This window comes from Odontesthes bonariensis, chromosome 15 (genome assembly GCF_027942865.1).
Source record: "Odontesthes bonariensis isolate fOdoBon6 chromosome 15, fOdoBon6.hap1, whole genome shotgun sequence".
In the NCBI taxonomy this organism is placed as follows: domain Eukaryota; kingdom Metazoa; phylum Chordata; class Actinopteri; order Atheriniformes; family Atherinopsidae; genus Odontesthes; species Odontesthes bonariensis.
This window is the reverse complement of record NC_134520.1, coordinates 35,443,162-35,465,134: the sequence shown is the minus strand read 5'-3', so window position 1 is coordinate 35,465,134 and position 21,973 is coordinate 35,443,162. Positions and strand designations below refer to the sequence as shown.

General features: G+C 41.8%; 1 protein-coding gene across 1 annotated transcript; it reads right to left on the bottom strand.

Annotated features, from left to right (window-relative positions):
* Positions 1–6,478: 6,478 nt before the first annotated feature.
* Positions 6,479–20,414, bottom strand: ntmt2 (N-terminal Xaa-Pro-Lys N-methyltransferase). Its single transcript, XM_075484514.1, has 4 exons — positions 20,072–20,414; positions 14,509–14,681; positions 8,882–9,134; positions 6,479–7,288 (listed from the first exon to the last, which is right to left on the bottom strand). Exons 1-4 carry the CDS (start codon positions 20,262–20,264, stop codon positions 7,032–7,034), a joined length of 876 nt encoding a protein of 291 aa, XP_075340629.1. The 5' UTR covers positions 20,265–20,414; the 3' UTR covers positions 6,479–7,031.
* Between the last annotated feature and the right edge of the window lie 1,559 nt (positions 20,415–21,973).

The following is a 21,973-nucleotide window of genomic DNA, read 5'->3' as shown; positions in this document are numbered from 1 at the left end:
CTAACATGTGAAAAGTAGTGACTGTGTTCAAAGCTTAAAATATTCTTCTTCTTCTTCTTCTTCTTCTTCTTCTTCTTCTTCTTCTTCTTCTTCTTCTTCTTCTTTCGGCCTCTCGCTTTTTCAGGGGTCGCCACAGCGGCTCGACCTCGCGTCATTGATTTGGCGCACATGTTTCACGCCGGATGCCCTTCCTGACGCAACCCACATTCACCCGGCCTGTGGAAACACACTGAAACCAGCTGAAAACGAGCCACTGGTGCAAAACATGACTTATTATTTTGTCTGTCAACACTTTAATTTGTTATTTCAAAGTAAGCGTTAGATATTCATTTAACACATGGAAATGGGCAAAATAATGACGCAGCATAAATCCCATTATATCTCAACAATTTTAGATGTTATTGTCTCAAAAATAATCAGTTATCGGCTTAAAATCTGAAGTCTGGGTCTGAGAAAACAGGGCCTGACCTCAGTGTCATGATTAGCAAAAAGAATAGTCAGAACCTTTTAGACACAGTCTAATATATATTATATACAGTTAACTCATTATTATCACGTTAACTTTTTCATCAATATTGATATTAATATTTAATATTTTATCACGCATTAGCGCAGGTTTTATTATTTATTTTATTATTGTAAAAGTCTGCTGCTCACAGGCTTTTATTTTGTAAAAGTCTGCTGCTCACAGGCTTTTATTTTGTAAAAGTCTTGCTCACAGGCTTTTATTTTGTAAAAGTCTGTTGCTCACAGGCTTTTATTCTGTAAAAGTCTGTTGCTCACAGGCTTTTATTCTGTAAAAGTCTGCTGCTCACAGGCTTTTATTTTGTAAAAGTCTGCTGCTGTCTGCTGTGGAACAGGAAAAGAAAGTAATCGGCGGATCCACCAAACATGGAGAAGGGTACGGAACTTTTACTCGGCCATTTTCATGTTAAAGTTCTTCCAGACGGCGGAGTCGACAGAACCAAAGTCATCTGTAAACACTGCCAAGTTGAATTGTCTTCTCAGCGTAGTAGTTCCAGTCTAAAATATCACTTAAAGGCAAAACACACAACTGATAGCAGCAAGTCATTCAAGGAAACAGACAGTGGAGCGAGGCTTCTACATAAAAACTACAGAAAGATGCTGATGTTAAAAGTGTGTTTGCACAACAAATGTTATGGCACTTTCATTCATATGGCAGCACATTTAAAATAAAGCTAAATGCTAAAAGCTATACACTACTTTTGGATTCATTTTTGGATTCTGCGTACAAATGCGATTAATCGTGATTAATCAGGGAAATCATGTGATTAATTAGATTAAACATTTTAATCGTTGCTCGGCCCTATTATGAAGTCAAGCGATGGGAAAAAAATGTGGTAAACAAATAGTGTTCTGACAACTAAAACTAAGAACAGGGGAGTCGTATTTATTATTGGCTTTTTAACAGTGACTTTAGAGTTCTTCTCAAATTGATTGATTTTTTTTAATTTATTTAGCCCTAATTATTAATTATACATAATATATATTTAATTTAATAACCCTTTGTAGTGGATTAGCTGTTGTACAGTGTGAGTTAGGGCAGAAACAGGCTCTCATAGCTCACTGCTGCTGGTGGTTTAATCCAGAAGGTGATGGGGCAGGAAGCGGTGGTTCCCATGGTAACGTCCTCCCGGCCTGCCCTCTCACACCGGCAGCGGCGGATGATGATGACGACGTGCGGACACTTTCTGGGACTCCGAGCAAAGCAGATGAAGTCAAACAGCCTCTTTTTATTCTGAACAGCGCCATTAGAAGACAGCCGATCATTTGTGATTTGCAGCATTTTGATGTTTTCTTTGGGCCGGTTGATGTTTCTCATTAGGAGCCGAAACTGTTTCCAGCCCCTGAACCCGGTGTCGGTCACCACCTCTGTCTCTGATACACTCATAAAAATAAAAAAAAGCTCTGCCTCTGCCTGACGTGACTGGACAAATTAGTGTAACTCCATCTAATGTATTGGCGCGGCTGCAGAGGACGTTGAGCGCTATTAGAGATGATGGCTGTGAGTGTCAGCGGCGCTAACCGCTCCTGAAAAGGTGACAGCAACGTTTGGCCGGCTGAGAAGAAAAGCACCTCCAGGTTTAAAGCCGGAGCATTTGGATCTTTAATTCATATGGGATGTGGAAAATGTGTTTGGTCTGTTCACGTCTGTAAAGGAGCATCTCACGCCACCGCGCCTTTAACACTTTGATGGGTTTTTGTGTTTTCTCAGCACCAGAATTCCTTCTAACAAACTGTCCTTTCATGCAAAAAAAAAAAGCTCAGGGAGCAACAAGACCGCCGCAGGCCCGCCGGGCGCTCACGCACGCACAGGCTGAATATGTTGTGGCGACTCCTGGACGTGTTTTCCGCAGACAGCATGTGACAGGCCTGAAGTGAAGCCAGGGCAGATATGAAAACAGGCAGAGTCTGTCAGAACCAGGAAATAATCAGGCCCCACGTCCACCTCCGGGGCCCAGCTGAAAGCCATTAGCCCAGAACAATGTGCTGCTCCTGCTGCTGCTTTTAGAAAACAGAATAACAGTGATGATGCTTGGGAGGATCACTCTGAGAGGATCTAAGTGATCTGGTGGCTGTGATGTGTGTTGATGGGCTGTAGGACCGTTCAGGGGAAACTGGCCGGCGTTTATGTCCCAGCCTCAGCAGTAATTACCCATCTTTAATCCTGTTGGCCTTTATGTGAGACGTGTGATGAGAAACTTTATGCCCGTGAACAACCAATGCAACCGCATCCATGTGCTTCTGAGTGTAAAACCCAGTTTATACCAGTTTTACACCAGTTTTACACCAGTTTAACTCAAGTTTAACCCCAGTTTACCCGTTTTACCCAAGTCTTACCCCAGTTTACACCAGTTTTACCCCAGTTTTATCCTAGTTTTACACCAGTTTACACCAGTTTTATACCAGTTTTATACCAGTTTAACCGATTTACCCCAGTTTTACCCCAATTTTATCCTAGTTTCAGTTTTACACCAGTTTTATCCTAGTTTTACACCAGTTTTACACCAGTTTTATCCTAGTTTTACACCAGTTTTACACCAGTTTAACCCCAGTTTACCCGATTTACCCCAGTTTTACACTAGTTTTACCCCAATTTTATCCTAGTTTCAGTTTTACACCAGTTTTACACCAGTTTTATCCTAGTTTCACACCAGTTTACCCCAGTTTTACCCGTTTTACACCAGTCTTACACCAGTTTTACACCAGTGAGTGAACAACCAATAAAACCGCATCCAGATGCTTCTGAGTTCTGAGTACATGAAAGTATTTTACGGTCCAATGCACCAAAACACAGCAAGTAAATCACATTTATTTAACACATTCAAGCTTTACACAGGCACATGTGTAAAAATGACACATCCATTAATGAGCAATATCAGAAGCAAAGGTAAAAAACACATTATTACATAAAAACCAAGATATTTACACCTGATGCATTCAATTAATTCAATGGGAAACAATAGAAACGACCTTTTGTGCTGAGAGGGGACATTAAAGGACCAGTGTGATGGATTTAATGACATTTAAAGCAAAAACTCTAAGTTTTGTCCCTTCTGGGCCACTGTAGTTGCATGATAGAGCATGAAGGTGAAGCCTGAGGCTTAAATTCTGAATTTCACAGGATTCAACACCAATGAAAACATGCTAAATGTTACATTCAGATGTCGTCTGTGTCTGGATATCTGTGTCCAAGCTCTAAGGTGAGTTACGGCTCAGTCATTCTTGCTTTAAGGCAAAGATTTGCTGCCATTTAATCGCCTTTAAACACCGTCTGCATCAGACTTTCAGGAGAAATCTTACTTCTGGAGGCAGTGAAGCTGCCGGGAGGTTTCTAACTCAACCTTTCCAGCGCCACCAACCTTCATAGAGAGGCTAGAGGCGAGATCTGCTGGGCCCAGCAAATCGTTTGGTGATAAAGGATCAAAATCAGTGACCTGTTGTGTCTGGTTTCTTACACAGAACCATCACCAAATGGAGACATTTTTAAATCCAGGTTAAAAACATTTCTGTTCTCATGTGTTTATGCATGAAATCTGCACGATATCTTTGAACTTATCTGGACTGTTGCTTGTTTTTAAATTATTTTCTTTGTTCCTCTTTATATTCTTTTATGTATTTTTAATGCTTCTTCCACTCCCTGCTGCAATGCTTTTATTTCATGTAAAGCACTTTGAATTGTTTTGTACATGAAATGTGCTACAAATAAATTTGACTTTGACTTTGACAGTGGACAGAGATGCATCTAAAACCTTCACCTCATCAGAATGGATGGACTGAGCAACTCAGAGGAACTATTCACAAAGGCCACTTTGGGAAAATTAAACCTTTACCTCGTCTTTTAAATGATTTTCAGATTAAAAGCCTCGTCACTCGATGGTAAATTTAAGAAAATGAATGTTACCAATATGTATCAAATCAAATCAAATTAAATTTATTTGTAGCACATTTCATGTCCAAAACAATTCAAAGTGCTTCACATAAAATAAAAGCATTGCAGCAGGGAGTGGAAGAAGCATTAAAATACATAAAAGAACATAAAGAGAAACAAATAAAATCATTTGAATGAATTTAAAAACGAGCAACAGTCCAGATAAGTTCAAAGATATCGTGCAGATTTCATGCATAGACACATGAGAACAGAAATGTTTTTAACCTTTTTAATTAATCTGGACTGTTGCTTGTTTTTAAATTCATTTAAATTATTTTATTTGTTTCTCTTTATATTCTTTCATGTATTTTAATGCTTCTACCACTCCCTGCTGCAATGCTTTTATTTTATGTAAAGCACTTTGAATTGTTTTGTACACGAAATGTGCTACAAATAAATTGGATTTGATTTAATTTGATCAGATAAGATCCCAGAAACCACTGCCAGCGGTGCCGGCTGATAGAATCTAACTCAGAGAACGTTTACAATTAGATCGGCTCTCTGCAGATATGGATTAATGTCTTAATCTTACTCTAGATGCAGAGGGGGGTAGTAACGAGTCACATTTACTGGAGTAAGTTTTTGAAAACATTATACTTCCAGGAGTAGTTTTAAATCTCTATACTTTTTACTTTTCCTTGAGTAGATGTGTGCAGCAGAAACTGTCCTCTTACTCCGCTACATTAGGCTACAATGAGCTGGTTACTTTTCTTCTTACCTCTTTGGTATTCTACGCCTCATTATTTTTATCCCCCTGCGTACGCCTCATTTTAATGTTTTATTCTGACAGAGAGAGAGACTTCCGCCAAAGGCTCTACCACCTGACTGTGTTCCACCAATCAGACGCAGCCGTGCGGTCTGGTCACGTGACCGTACTCGATCTCAGCGGCGGGACGGGTTAGCTTTAGCATTAGCAGTCGTAGCAAACAAAGAAAGAAACAGATGAAAAATGTCAGAACCAACGGTGGGAAATGAAGACGCAGACGAGGCCTCATACTGAAAGCATGTTTACCTTACAAAGAGTGAGAAACAGCAGCTACATTATGTGTCTTCTGTGTCAACCAAAACAAACGCACATTTCAGCAGAAACTCAACATCTAACTTGAGGAAACATGTAGCGCTAAGTTTCCTAAACTCGTTTTTCCCCCCATGGATAGGTGAATGTTTGTTTTTTAGGTTACATATGGGTTACATATGTTTTAAACATTTCCTAAGTCTCTTTTATTTTTTATTGAAGTTCTTGAATTTACCTGGATTATTCTAATTTAAGATATTTTGTAATTAATTAATTCATTTTAATTTATTTTATCAATTGGATGAACTCTAATTGGCCTAAAGATGATTATTTAGTATTTTTGTCTGTCTGATTGAATGCTTGTGTTAACAAATAAATCAGACGTTACTCAACAGTTACTCAGTACTCGAGTAGTTTTTTCACCTTTTTTGCTCTTACTCAAGTAATTATTTGGATGACTACTTTTTACTTTTACTTGAGTCATATTATTCTGAAGTAACAGTACTTTTACTTGAGTACAATTTTTGGCTACTCTACCCACCTCTGTGTTGAGTTGAACAGATTTTGGCATTAATTACCTTAAAGTAGCATCTTTGTTTTTGATTGATACGCAAACCTTCTGACAAACTTGTTAAATGCGCATCATGAGTTGCCATAACTGCCAAAAGATGGCCGATAAGTGCATTTTTCACCTCATCATAGGCTCAGTTTGATGTTATTGACCCGTCTCACCATCCCTGGATTTTCTACCTCTCGTTCCAAACTCAGATCAAGGTATTAGCATGTTCAGAAAGGTAGTCCAGGTTTCACTCAGCAACATTTTCCATGTCCTTAAATGGATTCTTTCCCGCACATTCTGGATCTATGACAGGGTCGACTATCAGTTAGGAATGCCTGTAAGTCCTGTAAGTGGAAGGGCAGCCAAGACGGATCGGGTGCTCCACGCGGGGCATCGAAAACGACGACCCAAACATCCAGAAAATCTTCTGTTTTCTGTCAACCTAAAGGTGCTGTGACCCAGATATCCAGACACATCGTGCACGCTCAGCGAAACAACCTTTAAACTCTAACCTGCCCCGTCTAACTGTCCAAAGTCTAACGTGAAATAGTGTTATGCCTTCGTTCTGTAATGTTTGATTTAGCTCGCTGCTACGAATAACTCACTCAGAGGTCAAATCCTACACGCTGCTCCGGTAATCCTCGAGTTTCAAACTGGAACAAACCCCCCCCCCCCCCGGAGCCAGGAGGCTCTAATCTTTAATGTCATCGAGATATAAACCCTGGAGGTGTTGGGCTGACGGTAACTCTCAGTCTGCTGCTGAAGGAGGTAAATATCCTGCTGAAAGCTTTATTTCATCTCGGCACAGAGCGGGGAAAACCACCTGGGTGCCATCAGCTCGTCCAGGATTTATCTCTTGATGACATCGTGGAGATTTCTTACCATGTTGTTGTACTTTAGATGCAATCGCAAATCAAGTTTAGGAACCACAACAACACGTGAGTTCGGCTTGGGGTTGGATTTTCTTCTCGGTGAGAGCGTTCTCGCTGCAGATGCGTGAGCTTCTACTTCATGGCGATCATCCACACGGGGATGATGGCCTCGGGGAAGCCGTCCTGCTTCTCCACGGCCAGGATCTCCAGGCCCGCCTTGGCGATGATGACCCTCATGATGTCCAGGTGGCGGCTGATGCTGCTGTCGATGGGGTCCAGCTTGCAGCCCTGCCGCGCCATGTTGTCCTTCATGATGATGACGCCGTTGGGACGCAGACTCTTCTTACAGTTGAACAGGAAGGTCATCAGGTCCTTGTCTGTCAGATGGCCTGAGCAGAAAGGCAGAAAAACAGAAAAACAGCCACGTGACATCACTGGCAGACGGGTCCCAGGAAGGTTAAACTGATGCTGCTCGGTCTGACCAACAACAACCTGCTGGTCAACACAGACGGACACCAGTTTAACCCCAGTTTTACACCAGTTTAACCCCAGTTTAACACCAGTTTAACACCAGTTTAACCCCAGTTTAACACCAGTTTTACCCCAGTTTAACACCAGTTTAACCCCAGTTTAACACCAGTTTAACCCCAGTTTAACCCCAGTTTAACACCAGTTTTACCCCAGTTTTACCCCAGTTTTACCCCAGTTTAACCCCAGTTTTACCCCAGTTTTACCCCAGTTTTACCCCAGTTTTACCCCAGTTTTACCCCAGTTTTACCCCAGTTTAACCCCAGTTTTACCCCAGTTTAACCCCAGTTTAACCCCAGTTTTACCCCAGTTTTACACCAGTTTTACACAAGTCTTACACCAGTTTCAGTTTTACCCCAGTTTAACCTAGGGGTGTGCAAAATAATCGTCATGACGATGCATCGCGATTAACAAATAATCAATAAATACAGTTATGAATTGATTTGCTTTGAGTTATGTATCAATTGAAGACACTGTCCAGATCATACACAACCAGTCAGCCACTGGTAATGGCTGTATATTTTTTTTTAAGTATGTTCAGTGAAAATATCGCAATGCATCGCAATAATTCACGTATCGTGATGCATCGTGATAGAATCGCATCGTGGCATGTGAATCGTGATTCAAATCGAATCGTGACTTCTTTGCCAATACCCACCCCTAGTTTTACCCCATTTTAACACCAGTTTTACACCAGTTTTACCCCATTTTAACACCAGTTTTACACCAGTTTTACCCCATTTTAACACCAGTTTTACACCAGTTTTACCACATTTTAACACCAGTTTTACACCAGTTTTACCCCATTTTAACCCCAGTTTTACACCAGTTTTACACCAGTTTTACCACATTTTAACACCAGTTTTACACCAGTTTTACCCCATTTTAACCCCAGTTTTACACCAGTTTTACCACATTTTAACACCAGTTTTACACCAGTTTTACACCAGTTTTACACCAGTTTTACCCCAGTCTTACACCAGTTTCAGTTTTACCCCAGTTTAACACCAGTTTTACACCAGTTTAACCCCAGTTTTACACCAGTCTTACACCAGTTTTACACCAGTTTAACACCAGTCTTACACCAGTCTTACACCAGTTTAACCCAAGTTTTATCTCAGATTTACCCCAGTTTTACAACAGTCTAACACCAGTTTCAGTTTTACCCCAGTTTAACCCCAGTTTTACACCAGTATTATACCACATTAGCCCCAGTTTTATCCCACTTTTACACCACTTTTACCCCAGTTTAACCCCAGTTTTAAAGTAAGCTGTTGGATTTCATGACTTGTTTTTGACCTGAAATGAGTGGATCGTCTGAACCTTTTAAACCATATCCAACAGGCTTTAGTTAGGCTTTAGACAGTTCTCAAACATATATAAAGTAAAACATATGAAGTATATCTGTACAACAGTTACTCATCAGAAGACAACCCTAACCCCATCATACTTACATGCCACCCACTGCATCCAGACGACATCATATTTGTTTTTGGGGGGCGTGAACTCCTGCAGGTTGTAACAATAGTAGGTCTCAATGCGGTCAGCGTCGTCGCCCAAATACTCCTCGTGTGCGTGGAGCAGGAAGTGCTCCATCATGTCCGCCAGCTCCATTTTCTCAAACACGGGCAGAAGGACGCCTTTGCTCACGCGTCCGATCCCGCATCCACAGTCCAGAGCAAAGTGTGTGCCGGCCTTCCCGGGACCCTGACCGGAAAAAGAAAGGTCAAGGGTTTCATAAATGTGTCACATTTAAACCTTTAGATGTTTTTATCTGGAGGATAAAGTTAGCCAAAAGCCTCAAAGTGAAGACGATAATCTGTAATAAAACTAAGCAGCCAATAATACTCACATTGTATATGTAAAGATCAGTATTAGCACGGTGTATCATTTATTTAGTGGTTTGTATTTGTTTATGTTATTATTATTAGTATTATTCCTATGTATTTTTATTATTATTATTATTATTATTATTACATAGTGTTATTATTATTATAGTATTTATTTGTCTACCTCCTTTTTTATTATTTATTTATTTATTTATTTTAATTATCCTTAGCGCTCTTATTGTTGTTGTTTTTGTCTTTATTTAACTATTTACTTATCTGTGAAATCCTACAACATGTAAAAGGCCTAGGGGAGGGGAGGGTGGGTTGTACACAAGTTCTTAAGTTGTTTGGGTAAAGAAAAAAGAAAATTACTTCTATTCCTGTATACACTTCATATTTTTGTCTTGCATTTGATAAATAAAATAAAGAAATAGATAAAAAAAATTTAAACAAACTGAGGAATCCCTCAGAAATAAGACGTTAAGTTTAATTTCCCCGCTGAATGTCATATCCAGAAGTGATAGATGGCTCTGTACATTGTTTTTTTGTGTTAGCAGATGTCAGGCTTCAGCGCTTACGAGCACCGACAGCACAAACAAGTCGACCTCAGTTCCTCGGGGCAACAAGGCAGTGAACTTTACCACAGGGGAGCAAAGAGTCACCTCACTACAAACAGGCTGGTTTTTACTCTTTTTCATTTGGTATTCTGACCTCAGTCCAACCCCTCCACATCAGGGGCCCCAGAGTGGGATTTTATGAAAGAAGGGGGCCCCGAGGAGCTCTGTTACAGGAGGCTTCCTGGTTCTGGTGAATTACTGCCACATTGCTCTGTGCGTATGTACATCTGTTTGAATCTGGATGTATTCTAAATCTTCTCCTGCCACACTTTTTCGTTTTTTCGTGGAGATGTTTGCTTTGAACAGAAGATGATCTTTCTGCTTCATCTTTGCATTAAAGAGAGCGATTAAAAGGGAATTTCTGGATACACACAAACAAGTTTCCTAATTTAACTCCAGTCGCTTTTATGGTTGGAGCCTCAGATGGGGAGCATTAAGTGGGGATTCTCTAAAGAGACAAAAGAGAAGTAAAAATGTGAAGAGAACTGTGTTTGAACTTGATTATGTGTCACTGGACAACATTAAAAGATCATATCATTGGGTGAGGAAAGGGGAATCGATTAATACAGCACGATTAAACGTAAAAGTATAAAAGTAAAACAGAGGGAGGTCAATTACTCATCAAAGTCCTTCAATTCAATTAAAAATCAATCAATTAAATGCAGCGTTGAACAGGAAAGTCTTCAGGTTTGATTTAAAAGAAGAAGAGTTGGCTCAGACCTGCAGTTATCTGGACTTTGTTCCAAATATATGATTCATAAAAACTGAAAGCAGCTTCTCCATGTTTGAATATAACTAAAAAAAGCAAACCTGTTCCTGAAGCTTCATAAACCAGCAGAAGATCTGAGATGAAACCAGTTAAAGCTTCATGTACCAGCAGAAGATCTGAGATGAAACCAGTTAAAGCTTTATAAACCAGCAGAAGATCTGAGATGAAACCAGTTAAAGCTTTATAAACCAGCAGCAGATCTGAGATGAAACCAGTTAAAGCTTCATAAACCAGCAGAAGATCTGAGATGAAACCAGTTAAAGCTTCATAAACCAGCAGAAGATCTGAGATGAAACCAGTTAAAGCTTCAGAAACCAGCAGAAGATCTGAGATGAAACCAGTTAAAGCTTCAGAAACCAGCAGAAGATCTGAGATGAAACCAGTTAAAGCTTCATAAACCAGCAGAAGATCTGATATGAAACCAGTTAAAGCTTTATAAACCAGCAGCAGATCTGAGATGAAACCAGTTAAAGCTTCAGAAACCAGTTAAAGCTTCATAAACCAGCAGAAGATCTGAGATGAAACCAGTTAAAGCTTCAGAAACCAGCAGAAGATCTGAGATGAAACCAGTTAAAGCTTCAGAAACCAGTTAAAGCTTCATAAACCAGCAGAAGATCTGAGATGAAACCAGTTAAAGCTTCATAAACCAGCAGAAGATCTGAGATGAAACCAGTTAAAGCTTCATAAACCAGCAGAAGATCTGAGATGAAACCAGTTAAAGCTTCATGTACCAGCAGAAGATCTGAGATGAAACCAGTTAAAGCTTCAGAAACCAGCAGAAGATCTGAGATGAAACCAGTTAAAGCTTCATAAACCAGCAGAAGATCTGAGATGAAACCAGTTAAAGCTTCATAAACCAGCAGAAGATCTGAGATGAAACCAGTTAAAGCTTCATGTACCAGCAGAAGATCTGAGATGAAACCAGTTAAAGCTTCAGAAACCAGCAGAAGATCTGAGATGAAACCAGTTAAAGCTTCATAAACCAGCAGAAGATCTGAGATGAAACCAGTTAAAGCTTCATAAACCAGCAGCAGATCTGAGATGAAACCAGTTAAAGCTTCATAAACCAGCAGAAGATCTGAGATGAAACCAGTTAAAGCTTCAGAAACCAGCAGAAGATCTGAGATGAAACCAGTTAAAGCTTCAGAAACCAGCAGAAGATCTGAGATGAAACCAGTTAAAGCTTCAGAAACCAGCAGAAGATCTGAGATGAAACCAGTTAAAGCTTCATAAACCAGCAGAAGATCTGAGATGAAACCAGTTAAAGCTTCTTAAACCAGCAGAAGATCTGAGATGAAACCAGTTAAAGCTTCAGAAACCAGCAGAAGATCTGAGATGAAACCAGTTAAAGCTTCATAAACCAGCAGAAGATCTGATATGAAACCAGTTAAAGCTTTATAAACCAGCAGCAGATCTGAGATGAAACCAGTTAAAGCTTCAGAAACCAGTTAAAGCTTCATAAACCAGCAGAAGATCTGAGATGAAACCAGTTAAAGCTTCAGAAACCAGCAGAAGATCTGAGATGAAACCAGTTAAAGCTTCAGAAACCAGTTAAAGCTTCATAAACCAGCAGAAGATCTGAGATGAAACCAGTTAAAGCTTCATAAACCAGCAGAAGATCTGAGATGAAACCAGTTAAAGCTTCATAAACCAGCAGAAGATCTGAGATGAAACCAGTTAAAGCTTCATGTACCAGCAGAAGATCTGAGATGAAACCAGTTAAAGCTTCAGAAACCAGCAGAAGATCTGAGATGAAACCAGTTAAAGCTTCATAAACCAGCAGAAGATCTGAGATGAAACCAGTTAAAGCTTCATAAACCAGCAGAAGATCTGAGATGAAACCAGTTAAAGCTTCATGTACCAGCAGAAGATCTGAGATGAAACCAGTTAAAGCTTCAGAAACCAGCAGAAGATCTGAGATGAAACCAGTTAAAGCTTCATAAACCAGCAGAAGATCTGAGATGAAACCAGTTAAAGCTTCATAAACCAGCAGCAGATCTGAGATGAAACCAGTTAAAGCTTCATAAACCAGCAGAAGATCTGAGATGAAACCAGTTAAAGCTTCAGAAACCAGCAGAAGATCTGAGATGAAACCAGTTAAAGCTTCAGAAACCAGCAGAAGATCTGAGATGAAACCAGTTAAAGCTTCATAAACCAGCAGAAGATCTGAGATGAAACCAGTTAAAGCTTCACAAACCAGCAGAACTTCTTTTCTACTCTTGTTTTAGATTCATCAAATCCAAATTCAGTTAACATCTGTTACTCCATCTATTTGTGGTCATGTTAGTTTATTAATCTATTTAAATTTAAACTAAATCACGAGTATAGAAGGTTTCTTCCCTTAAAACTGAACATTCTCTGGAACATCTTCAGCATGAACCAACTGAAAGGATTTGTTTCTTTGCTGTGATAACGTCCTGTTCATGGCAGCCTGTTGTGGACAGAAGAAGACTGTCAGAGCATAAAACTGACATTTGATCATTTCGGCGTGCCGTATTGTGTCAGCCAGCAACAGTAAACACTGCGCCGCGGCTCGGCTGCGTTAAATCCGACACCTTCTGTTTACGTTAGCGCCACAGGAAAAGCTGTTGTTGGCGGTTTATATTTAGAGCGCCTCTGAAACTGATCCTCCATGTAAACGGGGTCTCTGGGCCAAACATTTCCCTCTGAATTAGCAACAACATCTATAAAAAACCTCTCCAGCTCGTGCTTTCAAGTGTAATGTGCACATGTGCATATAAATACTAGGATATAAATGAGTTTTAAACGTGCAAGATGATGCATCTTTGGTTCATTTTGCACATATAAAAATTTAGCTGCAAGCAGCGATGGGGGAGCCTACCTCAAGAAGGCGCCACGAGTCTATGCACCAAGTTAGGCATCGTTATATCAGTGCATCGCAGAGATACGGCCTCACTTCCTGTTTGCGAAAGACGCACAAAACACGTCCACAGGAAGGCGGCCATTTTGGATGGAAGGTGAGTTTTCGTGCCATTTTTGACCGATTCCACACCTTGCATATGATCGAACTCCTCCTACAGATTTAATGCTACAGACTTCAAACTTGGCCAGGTTACTCTTAAGACATGGGGGGAAAATTAAAGCTCAAAGGGCGTGGCAACGCCTCAAAGTTCGATGACTCGCCATCACTCGCCCCAAAAAATGAAGTCGCTTATAACTCCCACATACATTATCCAATCTGTCCCAAACTTCATACGGTGAATGCTGGACCCAGCCTGAATACGGACATATTATCATAGTGACATCCACCTATAGCGCCACCTGCTGGTGGTTGGAAATCCTACAAGCTTCAATCTTGGCCAGGTTACTCTTAAGACACGGGGGGAAAAAATCATGGAGAAACTTTTCCAAACTCTGAACGGTGTGGGCGTGGCCAGGCGGTGAAAATCGTGTGATGGCGTTTGTGGTTTGAAAGCCTTATCATCATCGCAAAGTCATGAAACTTTGCATAGTATGTAGTTTCGAACACAGCTATAGACTTCAATTGCAGTCGAAATGGATCAATAATAATAGGAAAAGCTACTAACACCCAACTATGGATGTTTCCAAATGAAAGCTTGTTCAGGAGACCTTACAGAGTGACGGGCAGCTGATGGCTGGGTGTTTATGGGCTGAGCTACTATTAAAAACTGCACATGAAACAAGGTGAAATTCCTTTTGTACAGTCAGGATGATGAGCTGCTCAACCTAAAAATAGACGCTGGCTTGTTTAATCAGAGTCAGCCACACCGGTGTAAATGGATACTGTGGTGGGCAGTAATCAGAGGCCACAGCAAAGAGCCGACGATGGAGCGGCAGCAGAGCTTCTCCGGTGTTACCGGGTTCGGTTCCCCAGAGAGACTCACCACAAACCGCTTCAGAAACTGACGGGAACCCTCCAGATCAACGTTGGATAGGTCAACAAAATCTCCCATCATGCCTTCCTCCGAGGCGGGGACGTCCTCGTAGAACTTCTGAGCTCTGTAGTAGAACTGCTTCTCTCCTTTGATGTACTCGCAGGTGACCGGAAACAGCTTCACTGCGGGAACACACAGACAGACGTGGAGTTTATGAGCTCCGAGACTAAACACAAACACTCAGTGGGGTTACATGGTGCTGAAAGGATCGGATTAAGGGCTAAATTACAATCAAACTGAGTAATTAAATTCATGTAGACGCCTTAATCTGACTATAAATTGGATCGGATTAAGGGCTAAATAACAATAAGACTGAGTTATTAAATTCATGTAGACGCCTTAACCTGACTAAGAATTGGATCGGATCGGATTAAGGGCTAAATAACAATAAGACTACTGGCGGCCTGTCCAGGGTGTAACCCCGCCTCTCGCCCGATGACCGCTGGGATAGGCTCCACCCCCCCGCGACCCGACTGACGGATTCAGTGGGTATAGAAAATGGATGGATGGATAACAATTAGACTGAGTTATCAAGTTCATGTATACACCTTAATCTGACTAAGAATTGGATCGAATCGGGTTACTCGCAGTCGGATTAAAGGCCTCGGTATGCTACTCCGTCGCTATCCGTCATTCGGACTCTGTGGTCACGGAGAGGCTGTTAAACCTTTCGAAGTTCTCCGTCGGGATGTCGGATACGCAAGGCAGTTCCCCTCCCGATCAGTAGGCGGCGCTACGTCAGACGACCCAATCTCTTACGTCTATGGTGAAAGTGGTTGATTGGTTGTTCACCTTCCGGCTCCGTTCCACTCCTCACAGCGAATGATGGCGACCAAGAGAGAAAGACTGTTGTTGGAGTCGGAGCTTGTTGATGTTGAAATCCAAATGATTTTGACCAAATGTTGACCGGCACAGAGTAAACTCTTTCAGAAATGGCGGTGTTGTTGTTCTGAGAGGAGCTAAACCGGGAAAGAGATTCCGGAAATGATGTTGTTAGCCGACCAATCACAACCCTTGCTGTCTCCGCGAGTCTCCGCCTCCTCGACGGATAGATAGATAGGAATGTTGGCCGACGCACGCAAGCGACGGAGAGCGTCTCCGTTGGCCACCATAAATCAGGATTCAGACCCCGAGATAACTGGGTTGAAAGTCACTCTAAACCTGCTTGTAGACGCTGAAGCTCGTGGTGAATCAGACTTTGCGTTCTGCGCATGCTCCAGATGTTTTCCCGGGGTCGTGACCCGGAAGTCAAAGGAGACGATATTCCTGTTGTTGTCGCCGTCAGAAAGAAACAAACAACGCGATGGAGAACGCTGCGTTGGGCATCGAGTTTGTGCAACAAGCAGCTCATCACAGAGCAAATGTAGAGGGACGTAGCTTCATCTGGCTCTGCGTTCTCCATCTTTCTCCAACGCCTGAGTTTGTTGTTGTTGTTGGTGGTGAAGAGGTCAACAGGAAGTGGCTCTATTATATTTGATAATATTGTAAATTGTATTGATTATTATATACTCCATATTATTCTGAAGTAACGGTAATTTTACTTGAGTACATTTTTTTGGCTGCTCCACCCACCCCTGCTCAGATCCCACTGGACCACTTGTAATCGGGATACTTCAGTGAGGAAAGATGGTTGAAGATGTTTGGTGACAGTGAGTGATTGATAAGGAATGAGAAACAGAGATTCACAACATGACAGCAGGCTGCTCTGCGTGGAGAGAGTCACCATCTCAGAGAAATGTAGGACGTTAATTAGATCAGCAGAAACTATAAATAAGCCTCTGCTGCTCAGCTGTCACACCACACAATTCAACACTTCGTGTCCAGAGTTGTGCATTCATTGATGTTTTCAGATAAAATAAGTGACCAGAAGCTGAGAATAATAATAATAATAATCATGTTTTAAGAGGCTTACATGGATGTCAGCGACATGGTAAAAGTTAAGAAGCGGCTTCAGATACAATCCCAGCCCTTCACCGCCTCTGTTCTGCTGAGCTGAAATAAATCCCGCAGGATGGAAGCAGCATTTCTGACAGCTTAGCCGACACGTTACACCGCCGGGGTCCGGGCAGGAGGTGGGAACGTCAGGCCTCTTGTCAAAGATCACCAGAGACAGAATTCATGACACCACAGTGAAATATAAAGAAGGGGGATTTTTTTTTCCTGATGGAAATATCAGTGGAAAAGGGCTAAAAACGAGACAGACGGAGCCTGCTGGGACTTTCAGGCCCGCGTTGACTGCTCCAAATACGTTCTGAACACCTTGATTGGGTCGGTACGTGTCATGTGACACCCCAGGATGGCATTTGGAGGAAGGGTATGTATAGAAACACGAAGCAGGACAAAGACGGAGGGGCGACAGCGTGATGACACCACTAGCACCAACATCTCCATCCGTCTCCCGGCTTCAAAGTTGACCCGCTCATTAGAGGCCGACCTTTGGACGTCTTTGGACTTTTGTCCAACAGAAAAAGACCTTTGATTGATGACAGCGGCTTAAACTCACATCTCCTTCAGCGTTGGTCCTTTACCAGATTAAAATAAAGTGAAAATGTGTTTCGTTCAGCGCACTGAAAGCTGTAAATAACCTGACCGCCGTGTTCATCACTGACTGACATGATGTGGGCCTGCATGCTCGTATCGGGTCGGCGCTAAGAACGTGGTCAACGGGTCGGGGTCTCCGGTTTCTGCTGCTCGCGGTCTCATGAGGGGCAGAAGAATGTTCTGGACTCTGGGACTCAGACTGTTGTGATAATGGTTGTATATCTAAGTATTCTTCAGCAAACACTACCCAGATCCGCCCTCTGAGGACATCACCTGTTTCGTCCCAGCTCCTTACGCGCTCATTGGTTTCCTAAACTGTCTTTGTTTCCTAAACTGTCTTTGTTTCCTAAACGGTCTTTGTTTCCTAAACTGTATCTGTTTCCTAAACTGTCTTTGTTTCCTGAACTGTCTTTGTTTCCTAAACTGTCTTTGTTTCCTAAATTGTCTTTGTTTCCTAAACTGTCTTTGTTTCCTAAACTGTCTTTGTTTCCGAATTTGTCTTTGTTTCCTAAACTGTCTTTGTTTCCTAAACGGTCTTTGTTTCCTAAACTGTATCTGTTTCCTAAACTGTCTTTGTTTCCTGAACTGTCTTTGTTTCCTAAACTGTCTTTGTTTCCGAAATTGTCTTTGTTTTCTAAATTGTCTTTGTTTTCTAAACTGTCTTTGTTTCCTAAACTGTCTTTGTTTCCTAAACTGTCTTTGTTTCCGAAATTGTCTTTGTTTCCTAAATTGTCTTTGTTTCCTAAACTGTCTTTGTTTCCTAAATTGTCTTTGTTTCCTAAATTGTCTTTGTTTCCTAAACTGTCTTTGTTTCCTAAATTGTCTTTGTTTCCTAAACTGTCTTTGTTTCCGAAATTGTCTTTGTTTCCTAAACTGTCTTTGTTTCCTAAATTGTCTTCGGTACCTAACTTACTGCACTTACTATGGCACTAGTTCTGCTCTTAGCTGTTTGGTTTTGGAAGGAAATGCACTTATGATTTCTTGTGACTTGAAGTTCTTTTGCCTACCGATGTTGAACACACTTATTGTAAGCTTTGGATAAAAGCTTCTGCAGAATGACCGTAATGTGATGTGATGTAATGTGATGTAAGTCACCTGGTGTCCAAACAAAGGAAGGAACTGGAAAACTTTATGTTACCTTCCCTAAAACCCCCAATGAGGACGTACAGTCTGTTAAATCTGGTTGACAGTTCACTCCCTGGCATCGTCAGTGATAGATTTAGTGCTCTGGAGTCGTACCAGCACATATCTTCAGCTAACTAAGAGGTGACGTGATTAATGTTGCTTATCTCGTTAACTGGGACCAGTGGGGAAGTGTGGGCAGCGATTTAACATCAGTTTGGGAAGCAGGAAAGAAAGAAAGAGCATCTGTTCATCAGCAGTTTACCTGAAGGCTATGAAAGAAACAGGCATGGATCCTAAGCTGGGATCATTTTGTACTATTTAACAGAGTTTAACTGGAGGTTTCTGTAGCTTCCAGTGTGCTTTTCAGAGAAATTAAACCTTCTTATCTCTGTGTGCATCTTTGCCCGTGATGGAACCACTGCCTTCTATGAAAAGATGAGGAAAAAGTGGTCTATTGAATCCAGTTTTCCTTAATTTAAACTTCAGCTTGTACCACCAACCCCTCTTAGAGACGTTCACTGATGGCAGTGACCTCTTTCAACTGATCCATTCTTCCTCTTAAACAGTTCAGGATGGATTTGAGGAACACGACAAAGCATTTGTGTCGTTAGCTTCCAACCGACTGACTTCACAACACACAAGATCTGACCTGACAAGTGAAAATCTTACATGTTATACAGGGAAGGTTTTATCCATCCCTATAATATAGATCAGTGAGCAGTGCTGACCACCATATCATTGGGGTCATCAGGTGGGAACCTCCTTTCATCAGTGTTTCGTCTAGTTGGGCCCACGACACCTCCAGGAGGCTAGAGAGTGATCACTGGTGTCCCAGAGTCACCCCCCTAATGCCAACCAACACTGCTCCTCACACCACAACCATAAACTACCCCAGCCTCTCACCAACTGCACACCAGTCACAGCGGGTCATGTTCCTTGTTTTGTTTTTCCTTAGTCGTGTTTTATTTTCCACAGTTTGGTTTTTTGTCAACTGGCCTTTTGTTGAACTTTTGTTTGTAAAATAAACCAAGTTTAGCTTTTTACACCTCTGAATCCGCATCCGTGTCCTGCCAACCCACCAACAATTATTGCTTCTTAGGGTCAAAGTGAACATAAAAAACACAAATAAAAAGTATGGCAGACCATGTCAGGTTCAACCCATTTTTGAGACTTTGGCTGTGTTCGAAATTACATACTTCATACTTCCATACTGAATACTCCTCGATCAGACAGTATGCAGAGCGTTTACCCAGAATGCATTTCGCTCCTGCCCGAGCCGAATTCAGCCGGCCTGAAGCTGATTTCTCTTAAGCTCTAAACTCTGTAAACTTTAGCAACATTTGAAACATTTTCAGGCGAGAAAGTAGTCGTTTAGATCCCCAACGTGTTGAAAACCTGACAAAATACCGGCTGTTTACAATTTTGTTCCCACGAATTTGGCGCTACTAAAGCTAGCCGCAGTGAGCTAACGCACTTCCGGTTATTTTCACAAAATAAAATACCCGTTGCCTTTTATCATAGGGAAAGCCATTACCATACAATTGGTGCTTTTGTTTTGAAAACAGGAAGTGAACCTACCCTCGTTGTAGCTAGCTTGAAACTGTCGTTTTGACAGGAAATGACGATCGGCGACGTCACGTTACGTTGCATCTTGGGTAGTTTGAGTATGAGTAGTAACCTCATGATGCATACCCAACATTTCAGAGAATCTAGTATGCATCCGGGAACTTCTCGCATACTCAAACTCGCATACTAACTCAAAAAGTTAGTAGGAGTAGTATGCGGTTTGGAACACAGCCTTAGGCTCCCCGACTATAAGGACCCAAGCTCTCTCTGAGCTCCTTACCCACGGGGGTCTTCTCCAGCAGGTACAGGTAGCTGGCGAAGAACTCGCTCCTCAGCGTGTGGTGCAGGTGAAAGGACATGCTGTGGCGACACATGCTGTCATCCGTTCCTTTCCAGCGATCCTTGAACGCCTGGTGAGCTCCTTTGTACTCTAAGTTTGCCGATTTGTTTTCATCTTCGAGCGTAATCTCCATTCTTTGGGCCTGTTGTCCAGACGCAGAGCGAGCAGAGGGTGAAGGACACGAGGACTCTGAGGACGCTGCAGCTCCCGTTTGGGACTCTGTTTCTGCAGCTGCTGCTATATCTGTGTTCGACACAGCTCTGCCAGCGTTCAGCGATCAGCACGGATCCTTTACACCTGCTGTGGACTCTGGGAATGAGAAAGAGGAGTGGCTGAGTGGCTGAGCATGGAGGGAGAAGCCTTGTGTCTAAAAACTCTCATGACCAGCGAGCATGAAGTCAGCGGTTGCACGGGCTTCAGATTCCACCGCAGAACATGAGAATCCATACATCTGACCTTAAGCACCGGCCCCCATAACTTTAACACGGCCTTAAACTCAGCTGTGTCATCCTGTGTGTATATACGGGACTTTCTTTTCATCCCGAACCACCTTTCCCCCTGAACAGATGAACAGATCAAGGTAAAAAACCAGGTGATTTATTCCAGCTGCAGGAGGTTCTGTGCACTTTCCACCAAACTGAGGTCAGAGGTCGCTTTGCCTCCTCCAGACGGTTCAGAACTCGTCTTATAGACTCACAACTGAGACTAAAAAGGCACAAACCCATCACTCCTGTGCCTCGCTGTAACATTTGCACTGATTTTTAAACTTTTATTACATCTCAGACCTGATTTTATAGAAGTCTGAAGCCTCTGTGCGTCCTGTTCATAGAACCTTTTGGGTCAGCTGTGCTGAGGCTGCATGTTGCACATGTTTACACTGCAGAGGTTTATGGGTTGTGGGGATTTTCCTGCAGATTCTCTCCTCAAAACAAGCGTCCATGTTGCTCTGCTTCTTAAGTAGAGTTAACTCGTTATTATTTAATGCCGATAAATATTTTATCGCACATTAACGCAGGTTTTATTTTCTTTTTAATTAAAATAAACAACTATATATATATATTTTGGGGGTGCTTTTGTACCTTTATTTGGATAGGAAAGTTCAGAGAGAGGGGGAACGACATGCAGCACAGGGCCGTCCGATGCGGGACTCGAACCGGGGCCAGCTGCAGCGAGGACTGTAGCCTCTGTACATGGGGCGCCTGCTCAACCCACTACGCCACGGACCGCCCTGTTTCATTATTTATTTTATTATTGTAAAAGTCTGTTGCTCACAGGCTTTTATTTTGTAAAAGTCTGCTGCTGTCTGCTGTGGAACAGGAAAAGAAAGTAATCGGCGGATCCACCAAACATGGAGAAGGGTACGGAACTTTTACTCGGCCATTTTCATTTTAAAGTTCTTCCAGACGGCGGAGTCGACAGAACCAAAGTCATCTGTAAACTCTGCCAAGTTGAATTGTCTTCTCAGCGTAGTAGTTCCAGTCTAAAATATCACTTAAAGGCAAAACACACAACTGATAGCAGCAAGTCATTCAAGGAAACAGACAGTGGAGCGAGGCTTCTACATAAAAACTACAGAAAGATGCTGATGTTAAAAGTGTGTTTGCACAACAAATGTTATGGCACTTTCATTCATATGGCAGCACATTTAAAATAAAGCTAAATGCTAAAAGCTATACACTACTTTAGGATTCATTTTTGGATTCTGCGTACAAATGAGATTAATCGTGATTAATCAGGGAAATCATGTGATTAATTAGATTAAACATTTTAATAGTTGCCCAGCCCTAATTAGTATCATTACTTTGTTCTTTACTATCACAAACAAACTGAGGAATTTCTACA